Raw genomic sequence first — 25,270 nt, forward strand, 5'->3', positions numbered from 1 at the left:
GGTCTATATGGGGGCTATACCAAAAAATGGACCGATGGGCACCATTTTCGGCACACCTTTTTATGGTCCCAAAAGAACTCTACATTTTCAATTTCAGGAAAATCGGATAGAAAATATAGTTTCTAGAAGCCCAAGAAGCTAAATTGGGAAATCAGTCTCTATGGGGGCTATATCAAAACTTGGACCTATGAGCACCATTTTCGGCACACCTTTTTATGGTCCTCAAATACCTCTAGATTTCCAATTTCAGGCAAATTGGATAAAAACTACGGTTTTTATAGGCCCAAGACTCCAAATCGGGAGGATGGTTTATATGGGGGGTATATCAAAACATGGACCTATGCGAACCATTTTCGACACACCTCTTTATGGTCCCAAAATACCTTTAGATTTTCAATTTCATACAAATCGGATAGAAAATACTGTTTCTAGACGCCCAAGAAGCAAAATCGGGAGATCGGTCTATATGGGGGCTTTACCAAAACATGGATCGATGTGGACCATTTTCGACACACCTCCTTATGGTCCTAAAATACCTCTGGATTTTCAATTTCAGACAAATCGGATAGAAAATACTGTTTCTAGACGCCTAAGAAGCAAAATCGGGAGATCGGTCTATATGGGGGCTATACTAAAACATGGACCGATACGGACCATTTTCGACACACCTCTTTATGGTCCCAAAATGCCTTTAGATTTCCAATTTCAGGCAAATCTGGTAAAACTACGGTTTTTATAGGCCCAAGACCCCAAATCGGGAGGTCGGTTCATATGGGGACTATATCAAAACTTGAACCGATATAGCCCATCTTCGAACTTGACCTGCCTGCAAACAAAAAACTAATCTGTGCCAAATTTTGGGACGATAGTGCCATTATTGAAGGCTGTAGCGTGATTACAACAGACAGACAGAGGGACAGACGGACATGCTTATATCGTCTTAGAATTTCTCCCTGATCAAGAATATATATACTTTATATAGTCGGAAATCGATATTTCGATGTGTTACAAACGGAATGACAAACTTATTATACCCCCGTAACCATTTTATGGTGGTGGGTATAATAAAAACAATAAGACAATATCATTGATATATCCCACGTCTGGAAAAAGAGTAGAGATTCTGCTAATGGGTCCAATCTAACATTCAGATCATAGTTCCGAAAACAAATTCCCCAAACGTCTCGGAGTCACATTCGAGAGTCTCTTCAAACTTAAGCTTCTACTTACTTAGAATAGCGTGGGTGCAAACTAATTTGGATTTCTTTCCATTTTACGAAGGCGCTTACACCAACAATAAAACTCAACAACTACACAATAAGTCAATGTTTTATTAATCCGATCATGTAAATTCATAACTAAAGCTTTAACATAAAGTGTATTGTAATTATATGAAATATGTAAAGAATTTATCAGCTTATTCTTCGAATTTAGTTTTTTCAAAAATCGCTATGAATATACCATCTGATAAATCTTCCGATGGTCTTGTGTACAAACAATTTTTACCAATTTTTTTATATTCCAAATTGCCAACATTAATCCATTTGTTGCGTAAGGACTTTTTAGCACTTAACAATTTAAACGATGGATTCATTTCCAAACATCTTTGAACCACTTGTTCGTTCTCTTCTTCGTATAGAGAACACGTAGAATAGGCAATACGTTTGATATCCGGAAATGCAGTCATAGCATGCGAAAGCATTTTAATTTGTAATCCAGCTAGTTTCTTTAAACGTTCTGGATTTTTTTCGTCTGGTTCCAAGGACATACGATTTTGCATACCTGATCCTGAGCACGAAGGATCGACGAGAATATATTCCACACCAGGACATTGTTCTGCAGTTACCGTGAGAGCATCCGCTTGTATGGGTTGGACTATTTCGCAGCCAGCAGATTTTGTCATGTTGCACAAAACATTATGACGTTCTGGACTTTGTTCCACTGAATATATGATGCCTTGGTTGTTCATAACGTTGCATACATGGATTGTCTTCATTCCTGGGGCAGCACACATATCTAAAACGGTACTACCCACTGGAGGATTTAGCAGTTCAGCTACTAAGCAGGTACCCTATAAGTAAATATCATGCCAGTAATTTAGAGGACTATTCTAAAAATAATTTTGAGATACGTATATAGGCTGGATGTAACAATATCTAAAGGATACATGAATTCTCAAATGGGATATTAAATTGTGTGCACATCGGAACAAACCTTGTCTTGCAGCATAAAACGCTTTTCCTTAGTATATTGATGACTTGCCCAATAATGTTTATTTTTTGGATGAAAAATAAGTAAATCATCAACATGCATGTCCATCATGTATTCGTCTTCTTCCAATTCCATTACTGCCTTCAAGAAATCTTCATAACGTTCGAATGGTGTGGTTTCCTTTTTACGCCATTGCTCATCAGCCAACATAGCATGGGCATCATTGACATTGAGTAAATTTCTATTAATACGTACATAGCGAGGTTTAACATCTAAACAAACGAAATAATAAGAAAATGTATAATATATTAGTTAAAAATTTTATTCATTAGAAATGTTATTTACAACATCAGTTACAATGGGGGGTAAAATTTGCTTCTTAAATTTAATTATCTTTCTTTTCGTTTATCGGAGGGTTAGTGCTGCTGGAATCTTTTTCGCTGAATGCTTTATATACGTAAAGACATACTATAAAGTTTACAACTAAAACTGATGCAAACACCGAGAAGCAATTCCTTTGGAAAGTATCAAATTCAAATGATTCTTCTAGCCAAGAACGGACACCATAAAATGTAAGAAATGGAAATGTAAACATCAATACTGAGAATGCCATTAACCATAAGAAAGCATTTGTGCTGCTATTATCGAGGTCTGATGGATTCAATTCTTCAGTTGTTTGTGCAGGAATATCACCCGGCTTTTCTGGACTTTCATCGAAATTAGATTTTTCCTTTTTGGCAATGTTCAATTTATTTTTTCCCATCTTCGAATTTACGTCTTAAGGGAGTGTTAAACAGTAAATCTTGCCTTTTTTCTTCTGCACCAAAGAGCTTGGATCGCCTCCTAGAGCCTCCACTAAACGATCTCTGTATTCGCGTACTGTTTGTACAGGTCTGGATTCGCCGTTTAGTTGCTTCCGTCCGAAAATCAATTCAGTAACCAAAACTTTGCATAAAGTTGGACACAAACGAGGGTTCTCCTGCAGTATTTGAGATTTTTCAATGGCTTCGTCAATGCTACCCCGGTTATCAATGTATTGCTTCAGAACTGCTTGCATTCCACGTAAACGCTGTGTCAGAGAAATGTGTAACATTTTAATTTATGCAAACATTGACATGATAATGTTTGTTTACTTACCGCATGCTTTTCTTCGTATATTAATGTTTTCAGTGATTTCTTTCTTTCCAATGCAATTTTTAATACGGCTGCACACCTTTTGTATTGGGTGGGAACTTTAACTGAATGATTAAAACCCGACATTATTATTTCAACAATGTTGTTTGAGAGAGTGCATCTCTTGCACGTGATGTTGTAGGAAATGTCAAAATATTATAAAAGGGTTGCCAAAGTTGCGAGAACAAAATGGATTCGTATTAGTATCAAGAATACTTGAATTCAACACAATTTCAAACAATGGTAGGTTGAACTTCCTTTCAGTTCAAACCTTTTTTAAACACAACACTACACACACACCTAATCGACTATTTCGACACTTGAAATATTACTTAATTATAGAAAGATGATAAATATATAGAAATAGGGCACGTTTTAGTCCATTTATAAGAAATGAAATTAAAAAAAAAATGAGCACCAAAATTTTTTGTAAATTAAAAGCACTATTTTGTCAGTGTGTTTTTTAGCTAAATTGTTTTTGATTATATTTTCACGCCTTCTTAAGATACGCAAATCTAGAAAATTAATATATAACATACGATGTTACATCAGAAAATCATTAGGGAAACCTCGCTGTTATTGTAAAATGTAGGAAGAAACTGACAATTAACATTTTGCATGATCCCTGCCAACATTTTTTGAATTTGGGGGCGCTTCAGAGAATCCCCAATACGTCGAAAACAGTCGTATACGATATCCAAAACTCCTCGGAAAAGCGCCGTCACTATTGAGAAGTTGTACCACGCCAAGTTACTACAAAAAAAGTATCGCATGAGTGCAATTATTAGGAGCCCTTCTGGATACATTTAGAAGGACGCCAATAAGAGCCCCTTCAAACAATCAGACAAAGTGCATTTTAAGATAGTTTTAAAAGAATCATTGTGGTCAAGTAAAACACGATTGTTTAGATGTTTATTAATTTTATGAAACATTTATAAATTCTCATAAATATAACATTTATACGGCTATCACATCACATTTAATACATTTTTATGCATTAATAAGAGATTTATGTTGAGTTACAAGTTGTAAGTTAAATGTTGTAGCGTCTATCAGCCAGTACTTTTATTACCAATGGAGGCAGCGTGTCTGGAAAAATATTTGAAAAACTATCACTATTCCATTTGGAAAGTCAAAAATTGTTCACCAATTTACTTTTCACAATTTTAAGCGTAATAACTATGTTTTCAGCACTTTATTTTCGTTTTCATTGAAATAAATTATAATAAGCCAGTTGCGCTTGGTGTTTCACAAAATATAAAATGGCTCTTGTAACAATAGTGATGGCAAAATACTTTAATGCGAATAGTGATGGCAAAATACTATCACAGTTGGCGATTGTTGCAGTGTCACTTACGAGTCTGTGGTAGCGATGAGGATGAAATGGAACATTGAAATGCTGGCAGGGATGTAGTGACAGGGTCGTTTACTGTGAATAAATGCTTTGTTCAGATTAGATTATTAGAAGAATGATGTTTCTTTGTCCATAAAAGTAGTTTCTTAAAATATCAATATGTAAATTATTTCGGGCCATCCGAAATTCCTTTTATCCACAACACAAAAGAAAAACAAAGGTGACTGGGAATGATAATTTTATTTCTCTCACAATCGGAAAGTGGGTAGCCACCCTGAACTTTTTGATTTGTAAAAAATGATCCATTTTATAGTAATAAACATATTTCATTCTTTATGTATCAATTTATATATCGTACCTATATTTTTTTAATATTGCTAACAAGATGTTTTCAAACTTCACTAATAAGAAATGCATAATAATAGTAATACTAAATATAAGTTAGTACATATATTTGTATAAAAAACATTCCATTTGGAAGCGAATTAAAAATAAGTACAATACCGTGTTTTGTAATTCATTTAATTGTTATAGTAAACTAAATTTTAAATTATGTGTAAATACATGGATTTACGCAAAAAACAAAATGTGATTAGCTTGGTACTAAATTCTTTCATCATGGAAGATTTTCGAAAATGATTTTTCCGAAACACATTAAACTGCGTGATCCAAGTTTGTGCTAAATATTTTCTTACAAATTTCATCATGAAGAACTAATATAGGTCCAAGCTTTAAAGGTGGAATTACATACCGTGCGTTAATCCATGAAATTGTTCATTTTTGCTATTTCAGGCATTCCAACCGGGCTGTTGTTTTCAAAGGAAAAATTCAAATCTTCAATCAAGAGACAGATTAACGCATAATAAGTCCATCTTATAGAATTAATTATCATTAATTGTATGCTAAAAAATATTATCTATATATTGAGCAGTAAAATATTCGGGGATAATTCCAATTTTATTCCGAAAAAATATACATGTTTGTGTAATACTTGATGTAAATAATATTTACATCTACAACTTTGTTTGCTCTATTTTTTTGAGATGACATTACATTACATTTCATCATATATTAATGTGTATTGCCCAAAGTTTTTCTGTTACAGATTTATAAAAACAAAATATATCTTTAAAGAAAACGAACTCAAATAATATGGCAGTATTAAGGATTGCGTGATATTCTCGAGACCAACGTTTTAGTATTATATCTGTAAAGGTAGATTACAACAGCTAGGATTGTAATAAATTAATTTAAGACCACAACCACTTCATAAAAAAAATAAATAAAAAAAAAAACAAAGTTACAAATTTAGAATTGTTTGTAAATAAATATTATAGTAACTTAAAAAAAAAAGTTAATAACAAGTTAGGTCTACATTTTATGTTAATAATTATGTATTTGTTTTGTTTCATTTAGGAAGAAAGTTTACTAATAAACTCTTCAAAACACTTGCACTATGTGGCACTCAATGCATTCCATTCGAACCGCGGATTTTTCGAATGTGTGACTGGCAAACATTCAGGCTCCACTAATTTCCATTGACCATCAATGTGTTCAACATTTGCTAAACTACAATAAGGTATTTTATGTATAACCTGTCGCAATTCGTTAGTGTTTCTTGGTGCTTCTCCTACTAATTGTCTGGTGCAGGTATCCAATGTAGTAGCATGAGCCACAATCAGAACATTTCCAGCTTGAATGAGGAAAAATGTCAAAATTAATATAAATTACAGGAGTTATTTCTAACCAACTTACAAGTAGAATCAATAATTTTTCTTAAAACCTCATAGTTACGTGTATAAAATTCTTCTGTTGTTTCCTTTATCGATTCATTGAGATTGTTAACGGTTACAAGTGGTTGATAATCCGAGTCAACATTATAATTTGCTGCTTTCAACTCATCTTTGCTAAGCCAATCGGGAACACCTTCGGGATACCATGCCATCCACTCAAATAATCCTGGTTCCAATTTAATTTTATGTCTACCCGTTAGCTTAAGACCTTTATTTGATACGATAGATAAATTGATAATTCCATCATGTTTTTGTTTTTTTATTTATTGCACTTACCTTCCAATGCGCTGGTACACGTTTGAATGCAACGATAAGCAGGCGAACAATACACATGATCGATTTGTACCCGAGCATCATACAATGCCTCTCCAATTAAACTAGCTTGATACACACCTATATTTGTTAATGGAGAGTCATTCAGCCAACCATCAGGTAGGTTGTTTCTAAAAAATATCGAATAAACGAAATCAGTCGTAATTTCTAAATATAAGATATTGTTGGGAGTAATGACAAAAGAGTCTCTGTTAAATAAAAAGGCAGATTAATTACCTATATAAGCCTCTTTAGTTCTTGGTCGGTTTAAATAGAGGTGTCTATTTGTATTTAGGAACCGATATGAACCAGTTTTCGTATGGTGATTAGAGGGCCAAATTTCAAGCGGATGAATTTTGTTCCTCCATGGGGTTCTATATATCATTATGGACCTATATGGACTAATCTTTGCATGATTGTTACAGAGCATATACTAACATCGCTTACCAAATTTCAACTCGGTCAGATGAAATTCGCTCCTCCAAGAGGTCCCGGAAATCAAATCTAGGGATCGGTTTATATGTGAGCTATATATAATTGTTGATCAATTGTTGCATCGTTGTTAGAGATCATAAGCTAACGTCGCGCTGGTGACATTTCTGAGGGTTTCAAAGCTTCTCAAAGCCACCGTGGTGCAATGGTTAGCATGCCCGCCTTGCATAAACAAGGTCGTGGGTTCGATTCCTGCTTCGACCGAACACCAAAAAAGTTTTTCAGCGGTGGATTATCCCACCTCAGTAATGCTGGTGACATTTCTGAGGGTTTCAAAGCTTCTCTAAGTGGTTTCACTGCAATGTGGAACGCCGTTCGGACTCGGCTATAAAAAGGAGGTCCCTTGTCATTGAGCTTAACATGGAAACGGGCAGCACTCAGTGATAAGAGAGAAGTTCACCAATGTGGTATCACAATGGACTGAATAGTCTAAGTGAGCCTGATACATCGGGCTGCCACCTAACCTAACCTCAAAGCTTCTCTAAGTGGTTTCACTGCAATGTGGAACGCCGTTCGGACTCGGCTATAAAAAGGAGGTCCCTTGTCATTGAGCTTAACATGGAATCGGGCAGCACTCAGTGATAAGAGAGAAGTTCACCAATGTGGTATCACAATGGACTGAATAGTCTAAGTGAGCGTGATACATTGGGCTGCCACCTAATCTAACCTAACCTAACGTCGCGTACCAAATTGGATTGGATCGGATGAAATTTGCCAAGATGAATCGGAAGTCAAATATGGGGATCGGTTTAAATGGGGGCTATACCCGATAGAACCCGTTTATAGTACCATCCGACCTACACCAATAAAAACTATTTGTGCCAAATTTCAAGTTGATAACTTGATTCGTTTGTCTGATTTTAACAAGCGGACCGTAATCGATAGAACGACTCGGAATTTCACCACGGCCCAAAATACACATATATACTTTATTGGATCTGAGACCAATATTTCGATGTGTTGTAGGCGGAATGCCAAAGATAGTTTACACCCCATCCTATGGTAGAGTACATAATAAGCCATACACACAAAAAAAATTTTTTTTGATTCAATCACGAAATTAATTGATCCAAAGTTTTTTTATTGAAATGTCTTCAATCACAGAAATGATAGTATCAATTAGAAAATTAATTGAAAGCCAATTCAAAATTTAATTTATCCAATTAAACAATGAATTGATACTTTTAATTTTTGTGATAGATTTTTATTTGAGTTAAAAAATTTGTTGAATCAATTAAATTTTTAATTGAATATTTTTTAAAACTCAATTAAGACTTTAATTGGAAAAATGTTCGTGAAATTTTTTTTGTGTATATTCGTTTTTTTTTTCGTTGCCGCTGTTCGCTTCGGTTCTTATACCAATCGAATGTTATCATTTCAGGGTATCTTGATTTTTCCAAATCATAGCGCCGAAAAGAATATTCAAATACGGATTTATTTTTCCTCATACACACAAACAAATTTTGTTGTCTTCAATCACGAAATTAATTGATATAATTAATTTTTAATTGAAATCTCTTCAATCACAGAAATGATATTATCAATTAAAAAATTAATTAAAAGTCAATTAAAAAATTAATTAAAAGTCAATTAAAAAATTAATTAAAGTCAATTAAAAAATTAATATTTTACTATTAATTTTTGTAATTGAATTTTAATTTGTTGAATCAATTAAATTTGTAATTGAATATTTTTTAAAACTCAATTAAGACTTTAATTGGAAAAATTTTCGTGAAATTTTTTTCTGTGTATTAATCAGTGAAATTATTAGGACAGCAGAAGTGTTGGATAGTTCAATTGTATGCAACTTTAAAAGTTTTGGACTTATGAGGATGTGGAAATCCGAAATAGCTTTCTTCTTCCCAACAATTTTGGACAACATTTTTTTATTTTTTTTACTTTATTTCAACTTTATTAGTAACATAGCCTCATAGAGGCCCTATTCATTACAAAATATAGGGCCATAAACGAAAATCAATAATGATAGGCTAATAAAGAAGCCATTGTATCATTACATGTACTATGTAGGTAGGTTAAATTTACTTCGTACATGTTGGTATGAAAAATCTGGCCATACTATTTATTATTATATCCTTGTTTTTGACATTTACTTTTATACTTGTCATCACTACTTTAATTGTCATTGATCTCAGCTTCCGCTTTAAGTCTCTCTCTTGTTTAACATCTCTTAAAAGAAGCACGCATAATAAAACTCAACTCTCATTTTACTAATTTAATCGTGTTTTAATTAAACCATCACAACAGGTTATGGGCCCAGAGTCCGTTTATTAAATTAGTTAAACCGTTTTGAGAGAAACAAGAATTGAATTTGTATAGAATGGCGTTTGCTACAAATTTTAATGTTGAAAAACTGATCGGAAGAGAGAATTATGCATCGTGGTCATTTGCAGTGAAAAATCTACTTCAGCATGAAGAGTTATGGGATACGGTCCAAGGAATTTATCCCGCAGATGGAAGAGATGTCAAAGCTGACATAAAAGCAAAAACCAAAATTATTTTGTTAGTCGACAAAATTAATTATGTCCACATTGAAGATGCTGCGACTTCGAAGGAAGTTTGGGACAAATTAAAAGCCGCCTTTCCAGATTCTGGGTTGACCCGCCGTGTTGGTTTGTTGCGGCAGCTTATTACAACAACTTTTTCATCGTCCGAGAATATTGAAGAGTATGTAAGCAAGATTGTGTCCACTGCTCATAAGTTGAAAGAAGTTGATATGCCAGTAAGCGACGAATGGATCGGAACATTACTCTTGGCAGGCTTACCAGAAGAATACGCGCCAATGATAATGGGTATTGAAAGCTCTGGAGTGAAGATTACGTGTGACTAAGCTTTTGCAAGATGTAAAAAACCCGAGTAGCAGCAACAGCGCAGCTTTTTTTACCGACAGGAAGAAGAAGAAAAATTTTCCAAATAAAAAAATCTTCGCTGCTTCAATTGCAATCGGTTTGGGCATATAGCAACTAACTGCAGAGACAAAAAGAAAATAGATAACATCAACAGCGCACATGGATTTTGCACTGTCTTTGTAGCTGGTGCCATTAATCCTAATGATTGGTTTGTAGACTCAGGCGCAAGTCTTCATATGTCGATGAGAGTGGATTGGTTTACAGAAGTAAAAGAGTCACATATCAAGGAAATTTTTGTGGCCAATAAGGAGCGACTGCCAGTAAAAGGTGTGGGTGACATAAAAATGCAGCTAAAAATTGATGGTGAATTGTTGGATATAACAATTTTTAACGTGCTTTATGTTCCCGAATTGACTGCAAATCTCTTATCCGTCAGTCAAATTGTAAAAAGAGGCTACACCGTCGAATTTCTGGACAAAAAGTGTGTTATATCAAAAAATAACAAAATTGTGGCTACAGCTAGTCAGAAGGACAGTATGTATAAGTTGGATGGTCATACAAATCATATGTGCATGATTGCAAAAAGTGGAAGTTTTTCATTATGGCATGCCCGAATGGGACATTTGAACCATCAAGATATGTTGAAGACACAGAAGCGTGTAAATGGAATGAAATTTGAGATGTCATTAACTGAAAAGTGTGTGTCGTGCCTTAAAGGCAAAATGTCAAGAAAGCCGTTCAAAAAGTCTACGTCCAGTACAAAAGATTTACTTGAACTTGTGCATTCGGACCTTTGTGGCCCGATGGAGGAGACATCTATTGGAGGAGCTAAGTATTTTATGATTTTCATTGACGATTTTTCGCGTAAAATCTTCGTATATTTTTTGCAGGCAAAAACGGAAGTACCAGCATTATTTTTACATTTTAAATCCCGTGTCGAGAATGAGACCGGCAAAAAGATTAAATGCTTGCGTACGGACAATGGCACGGAGTATTGTAATCAACAGCTGTCATCAATACTCATCAACAGCGGAATACAGCATCAGACTACAGTACCGTATAGCCCACAGCAAAATGGGGCCGCCGAACGTGCTAACAGGACGATAGTTGAAAAGGCGCGCTGTATGTTATTTCATGCTGGATTACCAAAAAAGTTTTGGGCAGAAGCTGTTGCGAATGCCGTATATGTCATAAATCGTTCCGTTTCTGCCTCTGTTGCAAAAAATATTCCACAGAAAATGTGGACTGGCGAAGAATTAGATTTGTCGCACCTCCGAATTTTTGGTTGTCGAGCCATTGCATATGTACCCAAAGAGAAGAGGAAGAAATGGGATGCAAAATCACAAGAATTCGTATTCGTTGGCTATTGTGAAGACACCAAAGGCTATCGTCTTCTAGAACTAGATGGTTTACGTTTAGTAAAGAGCCGGGATGTAGAATTTTTTGAGGACGAGTTTCCCCAAAGACAATCAAATTCAGAATTCGATGGATATAAATTTCTTGATGTTGTTTACAAAATTGGTTGTCAACAAGAAAGTGATGGCACAGATGATGATACGACCAATGGTGATGGTACAAATGTCAGTGATGGTACAAATGGTGATGGTGGTACTGTTTGCTCCAACGTTTTTGAAGACACTGTTGAGTTGTCAACAGACAGTGAAAGCAGTGGTTCATTTTATGATCCCCCAGAACAAAATCAAGTTGAAACCGAATTGGAAACAAACGAAAATAACACCGTCCGTCGTTCAGCTCGCACTCCAAAGCCTGTTCATATGAAAGACTATTATTTGTATTTAGTGGAGGCTGACGTTGTTGATGATCCATTGTCTGTGGATGAAGCTTTAAATAGTGTTGAATATAAGCAGTGGAGGCAAGCCATGGTTGCGGAATACAAATCCTTAATGGACAACAACACCTGGGCATTGGTTGATTTACCTCCAAATACTAAACCTATAAAATGCAAATGGGTTTTCAAGAAAAAGCGTGACGAAAATGGATTTGTTCAGCGGTATAAGGCTCGATTAGTAATCAAGGGATGTTCGCAGAGACCTGGTATTGACTTTCAGGAGACTTATTCTCCAGTCGTTCGTTATACATCAATAAGATACTTATTGTCAATAGCAGCCAAATACGATCTTGAAATTGAGCAGATGGATGCGGTAACCGCTTTTTTGCAAGGAGATTTAGATGAGCAAATATATATGGTGCCACCAGAGGGTGTATATAGCGATACCAATGGTAAGGTTTGCAAACTTAATAAGGCTATCTACGGTTTAAAACAAGCGAGTCGTCAGTGGAATATAAAATTGGATACCGTTTTGAAAAGTTTGAAACTGAAGCAGTCAAAATTAGACCCATGCATTTATTTTGATATTAGTGGCTCCAATATATTTATCATCGCCGTATATGTTGATGACCTGTTGATTTTTACTAATAACACTGAGCTTAAAAAAAAGGTGAAACAGGAACTTCAAAGAACATTTTCTATGAAAGATTTAGGAGAAGCGAAAAGTTGTGTTGGGCTACGAATACGAAGAGATCACCAGAAGGGTGAGATTTATATAGACCAGTCAACGTATGCTGCCGAATTTTTGAAACGATTTAATATGGATGAATGCAAACCAGTTTCGACGCCTTTTGATTTGAATGTAAAGCTAACAAAGCCTCGATCGGATTTAAAGTGCTCCGATAACATTCCGTATCAAGAAGCCATAGGCTGTCTTCTATATTTGGTTCAAGGAACACGACCGGACTTGGCATACGCAGTGAATTATCTGAGTAAGTTCAACAATAATTTTGATAATTCGCATTGGACAGCTGTGAAGCGTATCTTTAGGTACCTTAAGGGTACAATAGATACAAAAATTACCTACAAGAAAAATGCTGATTTTGAAATATGTGGATATTGCGATGCCGACTATGCTAGTGATTTGTCAGATAGAAGATCGTGCACAGGGTATGTGTTTATTCATCAAGGAGCTATTAGCTGGAACAGCAAGCGACAAACTACAGTAGCCTTATCCACGACAGAAGCGGAGTACATGGCTATGGCAGCAGCTGTACAGGAGGCCGAGTGGTTGCGGCAATTTCAACAAGACTTGTTTGAAAATTTAAATGATGGCGGCATATTAATCTATTGTGACAATAAAAGTGCCTTAAACCTGGCATCGACGGATGCCTATCATGCTCGTTCAAAGCACATAGACGTGCGTCATCATTTTGTTCGGGAAAAATTAAACGATGGTCATATAAGGCTTCAATATGAATCGTCAGAGAATATGGCGGCTGATTTTCTTACAAAACCAGTGACTAAGGAAAAACTCTTCAAATGTGCCTCGATATTGGGACTTACATTTGTATAGCCAGCTTTTAGTGGAGGTGTTGGTATGAAAAATCTGGCCATACTATTTATTATTATATCCTTGTTTTTGACATTTACTTTTATACTTGTCATCACTACTTTAATTGTCATTGATCTCAGCTTCCGCTTTAAGTCTCTCTCTTGTTTAACATCTCTTAAAAGAAGCACGCATAATAAAACTCAACTCTCATTTAACTAATTTAATCGTGTTTTAATTAAACCATCACAACAGTACAACAACATTCCCGAGTGCGCAAAATAGATGACAAATGCATATAAAAATTTACAAAAATAGATGAAACAATTTAAGGGAACTAATTTCAACGATTTATGATAGCATATAGTAAGGATAGTCGGTATTTTACGGTTTATCCAGTCTCAGGGTATTATTATAGGATATAAAACCAATATTTGGGCTTGATAAAGACTAAAACTTACCGTTTTGGCAGAGTTTTTGGCATATTCAAGTCTTTGCGCATATAAGTATTGAACTCATCAAAGCAATACGGAATCCAAGTGCCAAATGTAAAATCAACTCTTTCGCCGTGACGCATTATATAAACTCGTCTATTTTTCGAAGACAAAGAGACAGAGTTATCAGCTGAATGTTGACTCAGTGTATCATCTGGTTTAGGTGGAGCCGATTGCAGCGGCTCAACTTTAATGTCACCACATGCATTTGGAGTTGACATACTGTTTGGAGTAATTTCTATCAAAGGCGTTGCCTGTTGTTGATGATGAGAATTATTATTGGCTATGGTAGGTAAATCCAAACAGGGTTTTAGAGTTTTGCGTAGATACTTTTCAACACTTTGTTCAGAATCCTCGTTAAATGATGAGCCTTCAATAAGTTCGGCTGCATGTATACCAACTAAAATTGAATAAAAAATAAATGAATAACAATTGCACTTAGTGAATTATAAGTAAGATTTCGTACTTTGCGTTGAATCACGATGGTGTCGATGGTGTTCCTCTGTTTCTGTTGATAAACTACGCCCATCAACTAAATCACATTCTTCATTCGAGGTCAAAGAAGGAGTTATTGATTTAGACAAACGAACTACACGATGCAAAGTCCATGCATCTGATTCCGCTGTTCTTTCGGTGTAGTTTACGGGCAAGTGACCTTGAGCTCCAGTTAACCAAGATATGCCTTCAGCCCAGCCGTCAGAAGAGTTGTCAACAGCGTCACTATTCAAATAGATATAATCTCCAATACGCAATTCAAGTTCATCGATTTCATGAGGACTATGTGGATAGACGACTTTTTGCACCTATCAGACGAAGAAAAAACATTGCCACACATTTAGCTTCAAACTTAAAATTTCGCCATACTCTATTTTTGTTTTGTATTCATATCATAAAATTAACTTTATCGATAAACGTTAATATTAACAACAAAAACACAAAAGTTATAGTATTTGAAATTTGTATATACTTGTTTTGTAGCCAATCTGGGATCACGCGAATACAGTCGTAGTTCCCAATTGGAGGCACATGATGCGTCTAGTGATTCCACTAAAGTTTTCAGTGCATTGAATTGGCTCTGCGGAAATTGATACGCTAAAGTCAGGTGCAATGATTTCACGTGTGGCTCCAAGGAAATTGCTATTTGTTTGTTTGTCATTTATTTGTAGATATTTTTTTTTAATTATTGTTGCATTGTATGTAAAAAAAGGAAAGAAAAAGAACGAACAACAATAATAATACAGAGTGTGAAAAATATGCAACGAATAATAGGCAAATATGTTTATTTTCTACACGTACTTATAGTTTTTAAATAGAGTATATAGTATATTGTGGTATACGAAAAAAAAGCAACACATCTACTATGATGTGTAGATAGAGTATCAAATGTACTACTGAAATGAAATGTAAAGAAAACGGAAAGCACAACCCATATTCTATACTATACATACTACATAGAGCCAAAACTAAAGAAGAAATGTGTGTCAAGTAGTATAAAAACTACGTAAACATGCTTGAAAGCTAATTACTTTAAATTATACATTGGTTTATATATTTGCATGTGTATAACTTATATAGGTAGTATAAAATATTTTGAAAGTTGGTTTAAAAGGATGTTCAGAACCATGATGGATCGGAACAAATGCACAAAAATATATATTTAACATTAAACTCTGACAAAATTTAAAATATATCAGTCGTGTAAAAACTTTGCTATAGGTAAAGCGTAAAATTGGTAAATATATTATTTTATATGCGAGAACTATCCCTTTACACGGAATGTCCATAGATCTAGTCACCGTGTAAATGTTGGTATGGTGATGTATGTAATATATCATATAAAGGGGTGGGCTACCAACGGGAATTGAACATGGCTTTTCAACTAGCATAATGCCACAACATTAATACGATATATATTGACAGGATATTAAGAATGTGTGCATTGTCTAAATTTCAAATAACATCTAAACGCTGGATATTCTACCGTAAGCAATATATAAGATTGTCGTCATCTAGTATTATACCCTCCACCATAGGATGGGGGGTATATTAACTTTGTCATTCCGTTTGTAACACATCGAAATATTGCTCTAAGACCCCATAAAGTATATATATTCTGGGTCGTTGTGAAATTCTGAGTCGATCTGAGCATGTCCGTCCGTCCGTCTGTTGAAATCACGCTAACTTCCGAACGAAACAAGCTATCGACTTGAAACTTGGCACAAGTAGTTGTTATTGATGTAGGTCGGATGGTATTGCAAATGGGCCATATCGGTCCACTTTTACGTATAGCCCCCATATAAACGGACCCCCAAATTTGGCTTGCGGGGCCTCTAAGAGAAGCAAATTTCATCCGATCCGGCCGAAATTCGGTACATGGTGTTAGTATATGGTCTCTAACAACCATGCAAAAATTGGTCCACATCGGTCCATAATTATATATAGCCCCCATATAAACCGATCCCGAGATTTGGTTTTGGAGGCTCTTGGAGAAGTAAATTTCATCCGAGTTGAAATTTGTGGATGACAGTCTTTCGTAGAAGTTTCTACGCAAACCATGGTGGAGGGTACATAAGAATTTACGGCCGTATATACTTGTTTTTCAATAAGATATTCTTTTTGTTGTTATTTCGTCTTGGAATTTTATGTCTCCTCGGATTTATCACCTTGGATTTATAATCCTTAAACAAGTGCGAATAATTGCAGTTAATTGATATACCCATAGGCAACTCATCACTCTATAAAAGGAAAATATTTGTTTGATTCAGTCACAAAACTAATTGATTACGAAATCATCCTCTCAGAAGTGGACATCCACAGAAAAATTAAGATTTTTTTTAAAGATTTGGATGGAATTTTTAATTTTTTTTTGGAGGGGGGGGGGGGGGGGGTAATCACGAATTAACATCCTTTTCGCTATATGACTGTTAGTTTAGGTATGATGAGCAAAAGTAATTTTTCATAAAAAAAATAGATTTATTTAGGAATTAAAGGGTGGTTAAATTGTAAGGGCCGATGTTGAATGTGAACCACACCTAAACGCCAAGTTGTTTTCCGAATTTTGTTTGACATTTCTCTATTTCAGACTTACTCAATTTGAACCATGGAGAGATACACAATCCAACAACGTGTTAAATGGTTCCAAGAAATGGCAACAGTGTATGATCAATTTTCGAAGAAAATCATCTTCAGTGATGAGGCACATTTTCACCTCAGTGGATTCGTCAATGAACAGAAATGCCGCATTTGGGCGAATGAGAATCCAAGAGTGATTGTCGAAAAAGCAATGCACCCACAAAGAGTGACTGTTTGGTGCGGTTTATGGGCTGGCGGCATCATTGGGCCGTATTTTTTCCAAAATGAGGCCGGTCAGGCAGTTACTGTGAATGGTGTTCGCTATCGTGAGATGATAACGAACTTTTTATGGCCCGAATTGGAAGATATGGATGTGGACGATATGTGGTTTCAACAGGACGGTTTCAGCACTAGCCACACACCAAACGAAACAATGGCTCTTTTACGCAACAAATTCAATGGCCGTGTTATTTCACGTAATGGCGATGTCAATTGGCCGCCAAGATCATGTGATTTGACACCGTTGGACTTTTTTCTTTGGGGTTATTGGAAAGAAAAGGTGTACGTCGATAAGCCAGCAACAATTCAAGAGCTAAAGGATGAGATAATTCGGCACATTAACGGCATAGAACCTCCATTATGCCTCAGCGTCATCGAAAATTTGGACCATCGGATGAAGGTGTGCCACCGAGGTCGCGGCGCCCATTTGGCCGATATTTTGTTCCATACATAATTGGGTAATACCAATATATCATAATAAAATAAAATTACAATAATTTCCTAAATAGTTTGTGTTTTGTTCAAAATCAACATCGGCCCTTGAAATTTTAACCACACTTTGATGGTATTTTAAATTTTTGGGGGGTTATCTCGAATTAACTTTCTATTCGCTCTAAATCGCTTGGTTTAAGAGATATACACAAAGTAAGTTTTTTTCTACCAGTTATAAGAGGTTAGTTTTAAGTCTGCTAAAAACAGCAGTCGATGTCTGCCGTTATATTTTTGTTCTTCTGGGTCTAACGAACAACAAATTATAAAATTGTTAGGTTATAACTTGTTTCTCAAAGCATATTTATTAACCAAAAGTTGTTTTTGGTATAAATTTGCACTGTAATATACTTATAAGTTCTTAAATGCGATCAGCAAATATTTTGGTTGCTGTTATGCCTCTATATGATAAAGAGTTTTGTGCAAATGCTATAGATATTCATAAAATAGTGTTTTAATTGTGTTACGATGCCCCTAAGTTGACATTTTTATTTGTTTCAGCCAAACTAAAACATATTTTAATGTAATCGAGGTTAAATAGGTTAATAGCAGACAATGTTTGTTATTTTAGTAAACAGTGACTGCTTTTCCTTTTTCATCAGACTTTTCTGCTGTTTTTACTAACAAATTTCTTTGGGTGTAAGATAACAAATATGTCGCAACAAATGTACACTTTTGAAATGTGTCCCGTTTTCAGTGTGTCCAAGTTTAGGAGGTTTCACTGTAGTATTAATCACCGACCCTAATTAATTACACAAGGGAACAATGGTTCTGTAGATTAAGTAATGAATATTGTTTTTAAGAGAATATTGTTTAGGAGTTTCGGATTTTGTTATGGTGAACCGTTTTCAAGTAATTCCAATATATGTAGCGGAAGTGCCTTAATTTTGAACATAACGGTATATCTCGAAAAGTCGAACTGATAGAAAAAAAAAACCAAGTGCAGATTTGGATTCAGCGACCTCAAATTATTAAGAATTTGCTATAAATTTCAAATCAACACAAAAAAGTTCAATTTTGTTCCCTCGTGTTATTAATCAAATTAAAAATTAGCTAAATTAATTCATGTGATTGATTTTTGTTCTGATTAAAAAAAAGGTTTGAATCAAATAGTTTTTTAATTTAATATTTTTGAAGATTTTAATTAGAAATATAGAGATAATATTTTTCTTTAGAAATTTTGATTTTATTCGTTCTTATTATTTGATAATATTTTTCTATGAAGGGTGATGTTTTTCAAAGCAATGGACGGTTATAAAAGGAAATTTATGGCATAATTATTCGACTTTTACTTTCAAAATAAAAAAAAAGAATTTAAAACGGATCTGAAAAAAATATGGTTAACTTTACTATAAGCAATGGATGGTTATGAAAGGAAATTTATGGCATAATTATTCGACTTTTACTTAAAAAAAAAAAAAAGAATTTAAAACGGATCTGAGAAAAATTATGGTTAATTTTACTATAATGTACATTGCATAAGTGTAATTTATCAAAGAAAATATTTAAAAAAAAACCATCCCAGACTGTGGTAAAAAATAAAACCACAAGCATCTATAATTCAATATATACTACTGATAAGAAATGGACAAATAAAACAAAGATAAGATCGGAGTTAAAATAGGGTTAGAGTTGCTGCAATGTACATTGTATAAATTACCAAAAATATAAAACAAACTCACAAAATTAAAAACGTAAGCATTAATAATTCAATATATTCTACAGATAAAAAATGGAAAAGAGAAATAAAGATAACGAATAAATTTTACCGAGCAAATGCAATACCTAATAATATTGTTTTTAGCGTTATTTAGATAAAAGAATCAATGGCTACCAATCAATATCAATAGATGTTTGTTTCTCGATGTCAAACTGAATGCCGTCGGCTAAACCAATGAATTTGTGAATAACCGGCAAACTAAATAATCAACAATTTTCAAACTAATCTTACACTCATAAAGTGTGTTAAAAACAACAGTCAGTGTCTGCTGTGATATTGTATTTCAGGGTATCGCAAACAACAAAGTGTAAAATTCTTAGGTTTTAAAATGCCACCAAAAGGGACTCAAAAATATATGAACAGAACTTTTTAAATTAATATTAAAAAAATGGATTATAATCAAAAAAAAGCTGTACAATTAAAAAGAATGGCCAAGTCTTGTTTTTGTAAAATATCAATTAGCAGCATTATTATACGCAATATTTCATTAAAAATTTTTATAAATTTTAAAATGGTTTGAACCATTTAACCTGTCTTTTTAGTTTTGCAGAAATTTGGACGTTTATTATTTAGAGATATCTCAAACTATATGAACGTTCAACACTATATCGTTTCTTGGAAACTAACATTGTTCATTTTTTTTAAATACGGTTATCGGTCAGTGCATCTTCCTTTAGTGGGATTGGGAAAAACATAAAGCATTCTAACTACATCGAGAAACATGAGGAAAATTGGATATTGATAAAGTAACACTTCTGAAATTCACTCAAATGGTCAATAGAAAAGCATTTGATTTTCTATAAATTTTACTTTTATACAATGAGGAAATAAAATATGGATTTGATATAGTGAATGTCACAGCTTAAAATATAATTCTTAATTCAATTTAGCTTACAGCGACTGCTACGCGGTATACAACGATTTCCCGATGAGACCGCACCACACCAGGGAAAACAAGCAACTATTGCATCAAGTTGCTCATATGTATCGCTAATGACTACGCACGCAATTGTTTTGATGCATTGTTTTGTTTTTATAATTGCCAGCGAAGAGGCATTGTATTGCAAAAAAGCAAAATTAGTATCGTTTCGTTTTATAATCAACATCAACAAACATAAATAAGGTGGGTTATCCATTTGTTTAGCATTATTATGAGAAAAATAACATACATACAAAGATTACGGAAAGAGAAAAATTGGGAAGAAACGAACAAAATAGAAAAAACCATTTATTAAAACGCACCCGGTTAGACAAGTAAACCATCATCCCGAAAAGTTTTAGCAACATATCAGGGAAAAAGGCAATGAGGGGAACATACTTGAGTTCGAAACTTCCTTCACGTATTGCAAAGCCAAACGTTTCAAGTAATTGGCATCATCTTCGGCCACAAAGAAGCCCATAAAATTTTGACTCATATATAGTTCTAATTTAATTGGACGATCCAATAGAGCTCCGGTCATATCCACAACTTGCTTTAGAGCTTTTGACAACTGCAGGGAGCATTCATCTGGAGCCTGCAAAGCAAAACATGCTTATGTATAAATAAAAATTAAATGTTTAGTTTTTTTTTTTTAATACCTTAAAGAAAGAAACTAGAGTGATGTGAGGCACGTAGTTATGAGCTCCATTCCATCCACATAATTGTCTTGATTTGGTCCAAAAGTCTTCAAGTTGTTGCAGAAATGGCCCCGTAGGGCATGCGTAAAGAATATATTCACGAGGTGTGCATTCATCGAGAGTCGTGTCATTTACATGAGCCAATAGCCAATCTGAAGCTATTTGAACTCCACGATTTCCTGTAGACGCTAGAGCTTTTTCACTGGAAAAAAGAAAAAAAATTAAAAGAATTTCTTGCCAACATAAATGAATATCCAATTTTAACTTATTTTCAAGCTAGAAGTAATACAAAAGAATAACTAGGTTCTCACATAAACGTGATTTCATTTTCACGATTCTAAAGTTCTATCCAGCTCTTGAAAATAATGAAAAGCCAAATGTTTTGAATACTATGGGGTCTCAGGAGAAGATCTTCAATAATTGCCACGAAAAGCGAAACTGGTCCGGACCCCGGAGGATGTAGTACTTGTGGGTAAATATGGAAAATGCAGACACGATTAATTCCTTTAGCATTTTTGAGTTATTTTTCTAAACGTAACAAAAAATTTAAATAGATTTTCGCTGCGAAATCCAAGCATATGGTATTTTAAATCTTATTAAAACCGCGACGAAAAATGTCTTACACATACATAATTATAATAAATTTCAAAAAATACGCGAACAAACCTTTTGTTATGATGATCCAGCAATAGTTAGGTTGTGATATTTGCTAAAATCCAACAATAGTGTGTTTCTACGTTTGACATCTCCTGTTTATGTCTGTTATCAGTGAAAGGTGAATGACATATATCTAAAGAAGAAGGTCACTCCACCCCCACCCCACGCAGTAGCAAAAAATCAATAACAAAAAACTTATATAGACAATTATAATTTAGCCACTACTCTTAATTTTGAATTAAAAACAGTAGGCCAATATCGAAAATGCTAAGAACTTACGCTCTATGTTTCTGGAAGCCCATTTGTAATAGAGTTTGAATCGGAGTTAAATGCTGCTTGGAAATCCTTGTAGGTGTCTGATTTTTACGTGGCGGTAAAGTAGCATTAGCCATTTTTAATGTTAGTGTTCTTTGTATAAATTAAACAATACTCCGACAACTATGCGCTAGTTTATTTGATTTTATTGAAAATTCACTATATTCAATTTAAATTTTGTATGTACTATCAGTGAAAATTTTTGGTAAAAACAAACTACACACCACAAACACCACATAGACAAATGAATGTAGATACGACCGAGGAGTCGAGTGACAGATGGATTTGTTTATCTACTGTTGTTTTAGATAATTATGTCTGCAAAGATAACGATAACAAATCGATAAATTAAAAGGAAATAATGGGACCTTATGGTATGTTGAACGATATACCATATAATAGCTCCGTTCGAGAACCCGATAATTTTTGATAATTATTAGAAATTTTTACTGGAAGTCGTTCGTTTACACCAAAACGCCAGCAAAAGAGAGCCGTAGAGAGACTACATTTGACAGTTATGAGATAGAGAAATTGCAAGTTTTTGCTAGAGATTTTTTTCCCAGTAAAATCTTGCAAACCATAGCATACGTTGCCAGCTGGTTATTGCCCAACAAACACAAGTATGAGCATTTTTCGTAGGTAACGCCATATCAATTTGATAGTGAATCTCATCTTCAACATTAGTTCAAATGGCCTTGCATATTGCTTGCCTTCAACAAATTTTCCAATGGATTTGAAGCATTAATATTAAATTTAGTTTGAAAAGTTGTTGCTACTATATTGAGAAATTGTTGCTAACGTGTTGAATTCTACTGTTGAGGGTAATGTCTGTTTTTTGTTGAGAACGCGATTTTCTCAACAATTTCTCTGATTGAATTCTAAGCTAATTCTTTGAACAAATATTTGAAAGCGTATTGAATATAAGCATTTTTCCAATGTATGTGTTTATTGGGTGATAACAAACAGAGTACCAATACAATGTACATGTTCGGCAACTACGATTGGAAGTTAAATACACAGGATTCGTTTTTTGTTTTCAATGTTTTAGCAGCTGAAATTTTCAATGTGCAAATAGTTATTGGATACCGTTCGTGTACTTTTCAGCAACTTTAAGCAAAGAGTGTAAAATACACTCTTACTCTCTTGCTAGTTTTTACTGGATATTTTTTATTGGAAAAGTACGCGAACAGACCTAATATCGCAGCAAAAAAATTTGGAAGTTCTAAAGGCACAACTTTAAAAGAACTTCCAAAAATGTCCTCCCAAAGAAGTTCTTTACTTTAACTGCACAGAAAGTTAATTTGAGTCAATTTTTGTCGTTTTTTTATATTTTTAATCGTAAATTTGAACTTTTTTTGTTTCAAATAGGTTAAAAACATATTAAGAAATAATATGTTACAATGTTACAAATTATTTAAATTTTGCGAAAAATTCTAATTCTATTCTAGAAAAATTGCGAATTTTTGAAAAGATTTAATTTCAAAAGTCCCAGACAAGCTGAGAATGCATTAAAAATCATAAAAAATGGTAAAAGTTATTTATTTGTCAAAGTATAACAACATTTCTTAATTCACATCAAAAACACGGAATAAAAAATGGTACAAATTATTTATTTGTCAAAGTATAACAACATTTCTTAATTCTTAATTCACAAAAACACGGAATTCGCATCACATCTTAACCCTGACAACATTTTTTGAATATGATGGCTCTTCTGAGAATCCCCACCACTTCGAAAACAATCGTATACGACATCCAAAACTCGTCGGAAAATCGCCGTCACTATTGAGAAGTTGTATCACGCCAAGTTACTACAAAAAAGTATCGCATGAGTGCAATTATTATGTGCCGTTTTTATAAATTTAGAACGACGCCAATAAGAGCCCCTTCAAACAATCAGAAAAAGTGCATTTTAAGATAGTTGTAAAAGAATAATTTTGGTCAAGTAACACACGATTGTTTAGGCGTTTATTAATTTAATTAAACATTTATAAATTCTTATAAATATAACATTTATACCACTATCACAACACATTTAAGGCCGGTATGCACCTCCAGCGAAAAATTTCATTCCCATAAGAAATGCATTGCTATTTATGCTAACGAAATTTTCGGTAGCGTTCAATTTCGTAAGCTGGTACGCACCTCTAATGAAAATAACAGGGTTGTCAAAAGCCTATTTTGGCAGCAAACATTTAATTTATTACAATCATTGTGTGCGTAAAAGTTTTAAAAGGTCTGTAAATAATAAACAATTTATTTGAGGAATATTTGGAACATATATTAACAATTTTTAAAAGCGATTAGCTGGTTTAAAATTTGTGTATACAGCCCTGTTTTTTTGTTGTAGACTTAAATAAATTTTTGCTACCGAAAATTTCGCTAGAGGTGCATACCGGCCTTTAACATAAATTTTTTCATTAATAATAGAATGATGTTAATTTACAAGTGGCAAGTTACATGTTGCATCGTCTATCATCTAGTGTTTTTATTATCGATGGAGCCAGTTTTCATGTTTTCAGCACTTCATTATCGATTTTATTTAAATAAATTATAAGAAGCTAGTTGCTCTTGGAGTTTCACAAAATATAAAATGGCTCTTGTAACAATAGTGATGGCAAAATACATTTCATACGCTTCCCCCATCACAGTTGGCGATTGTTGCAGTGTCACTTACGAGTCTGTGGTAGCGATGAGGATGAAATGGAACTTTGAAATGCTGGCAGGGAAGAAGTGTTGCAAATGCCGTGCAATGCCTGTTGAAATGGTGGACATACGTCCTATGACAAGCCCATGCTAAATTCATCGCTTCTGCGTTGATTTTGCACCACTTCCGGATCCAAAATGAACATTTTCACTACTTTTTTGGCGACGCCTGTTTTGCTGGGTATCTGAAATCTGCATTCATAGGAAAAAGACTGCTGTAAATAACCGACACTGACTGCTTCTTTTCAGCAGACATTTTTTTCTAAAACAGGAGTCTTTGAGAATTACATTGGACCTCTGAACAACTTCAAACATTAATACATTTGTCCTTATGTTAGGTACAGTTGAAGCCCGATGCTCACTTAGACTATTCAGTAC

The 25,270-nt window shown here is 34.2% G+C and overlaps 4 protein-coding genes across 5 annotated transcripts in view; 1 reads left to right on the forward strand and 3 right to left on the reverse strand.

Annotated features, from left to right (window-relative positions):
• Abi (tyrosine kinase Abl) overlaps positions 1-25,270 on the forward strand; it is a 49,661-nt gene that overhangs the window by 15,288 nt on the left and 9,103 nt on the right. The gene's annotated exons all lie outside the window — the stretch shown is intronic.
• Nsun5 (Nop2/Sun-like domain containing protein 5) lies at positions 1,312-3,531 on the reverse strand. Its single transcript, XM_075292495.1, has 4 exons — positions 3,349-3,531; positions 3,019-3,280; positions 2,215-2,483; positions 1,312-2,071 (listed from the first exon to the last, which is right to left on the reverse strand). The coding sequence occupies exons 1-4, from the start codon at positions 3,469-3,471 to the stop codon at positions 1,418-1,420; spliced, it is 1,308 nt and encodes a 435-aa protein (XP_075148610.1). The 5' UTR covers positions 3,472-3,531; the 3' UTR covers positions 1,312-1,417.
• LOC142222373 (uncharacterized) lies at positions 2,513-3,025 on the reverse strand. The gene has a single exon (XM_075292497.1). It carries the CDS (start codon positions 2,972-2,974, stop codon positions 2,597-2,599), a length of 378 nt encoding a protein of 125 aa, XP_075148612.1. The 5' UTR covers positions 2,975-3,025; the 3' UTR covers positions 2,513-2,596.
• Positions 4,960-22,438, reverse strand: Epp (Ecdysteroid phosphate phosphatase). Of its 2 annotated transcripts, XM_075292498.1 has the most exons (10): positions 22,151-22,438; positions 21,176-21,416; positions 20,916-21,111; positions 20,493-20,594; positions 15,005-15,174; positions 14,504-14,840; positions 14,005-14,437; positions 6,808-6,974; positions 6,494-6,739; positions 4,960-6,431 (listed from the first exon to the last, which is right to left on the reverse strand). In XM_075292498.1, the coding sequence occupies exons 1-10, from the start codon at positions 22,261-22,263 to the stop codon at positions 6,193-6,195; spliced, it is 2,244 nt and encodes a 747-aa protein (XP_075148613.1). In that variant the 5' UTR covers positions 22,264-22,438; the 3' UTR covers positions 4,960-6,192. The 2 variants fall into 2 exon arrangements, with proteins under 2 accessions (XP_075148613.1, XP_075148614.1); XM_075292499.1 differs by lacking the exon at positions 20,493-20,594.

Source organism: Haematobia irritans, chromosome 1 (genome assembly GCF_050003625.1).
Source record: "Haematobia irritans isolate KBUSLIRL chromosome 1, ASM5000362v1, whole genome shotgun sequence".
Lineage (NCBI taxonomy): Eukaryota > Metazoa > Arthropoda > Insecta > Diptera > Muscidae > Haematobia > Haematobia irritans.

Coding starts and splice junctions, on each gene's coding strand:
- Epp (XM_075292498.1), bottom strand. CDS start 22,263: ATGGCTAATGCTACTTTACCGCCACGTAAAAATCAGACACCTACAAGG. Junction 20,595..20,915: donor GAAGGAAGTTTCGAACTCAA/GTATGTTCCCCT, acceptor TTGCGTGCGTAG/TCATTAGCGATACATATGAG. Junction 6,740..6,807: donor GTGTACCAGCGCATTGGAAG/GTAAGTGCAATA, acceptor TATCAAATAAAG/GTCTTAAGCTAACGGGTAGA.
- Nsun5 (XM_075292495.1), bottom strand. CDS start 3,471: ATGTCGGGTTTTAATCATTCAGTTAAAGTTCCCACCCAATACAAAAGG. Junction 2,484..3,018: donor TTTGGTGCAGAAGAAAAAAG/GCAAGATTTACT, acceptor TCGTTTGTTTAG/ATGTTAAACCTCGCTATGTA. Junction 2,072..2,214: donor GTTTTATGCTGCAAGACAAG/GTTTGTTCCGAT, acceptor ATTTACTTATAG/GGTACCTGCTTAGTAGCTGA.
- LOC142222373 (XM_075292497.1), bottom strand. CDS start 2,974: ATGGGAAAAAATAAATTGAACATTGCCAAAAAGGAAAAATCTAATTTC.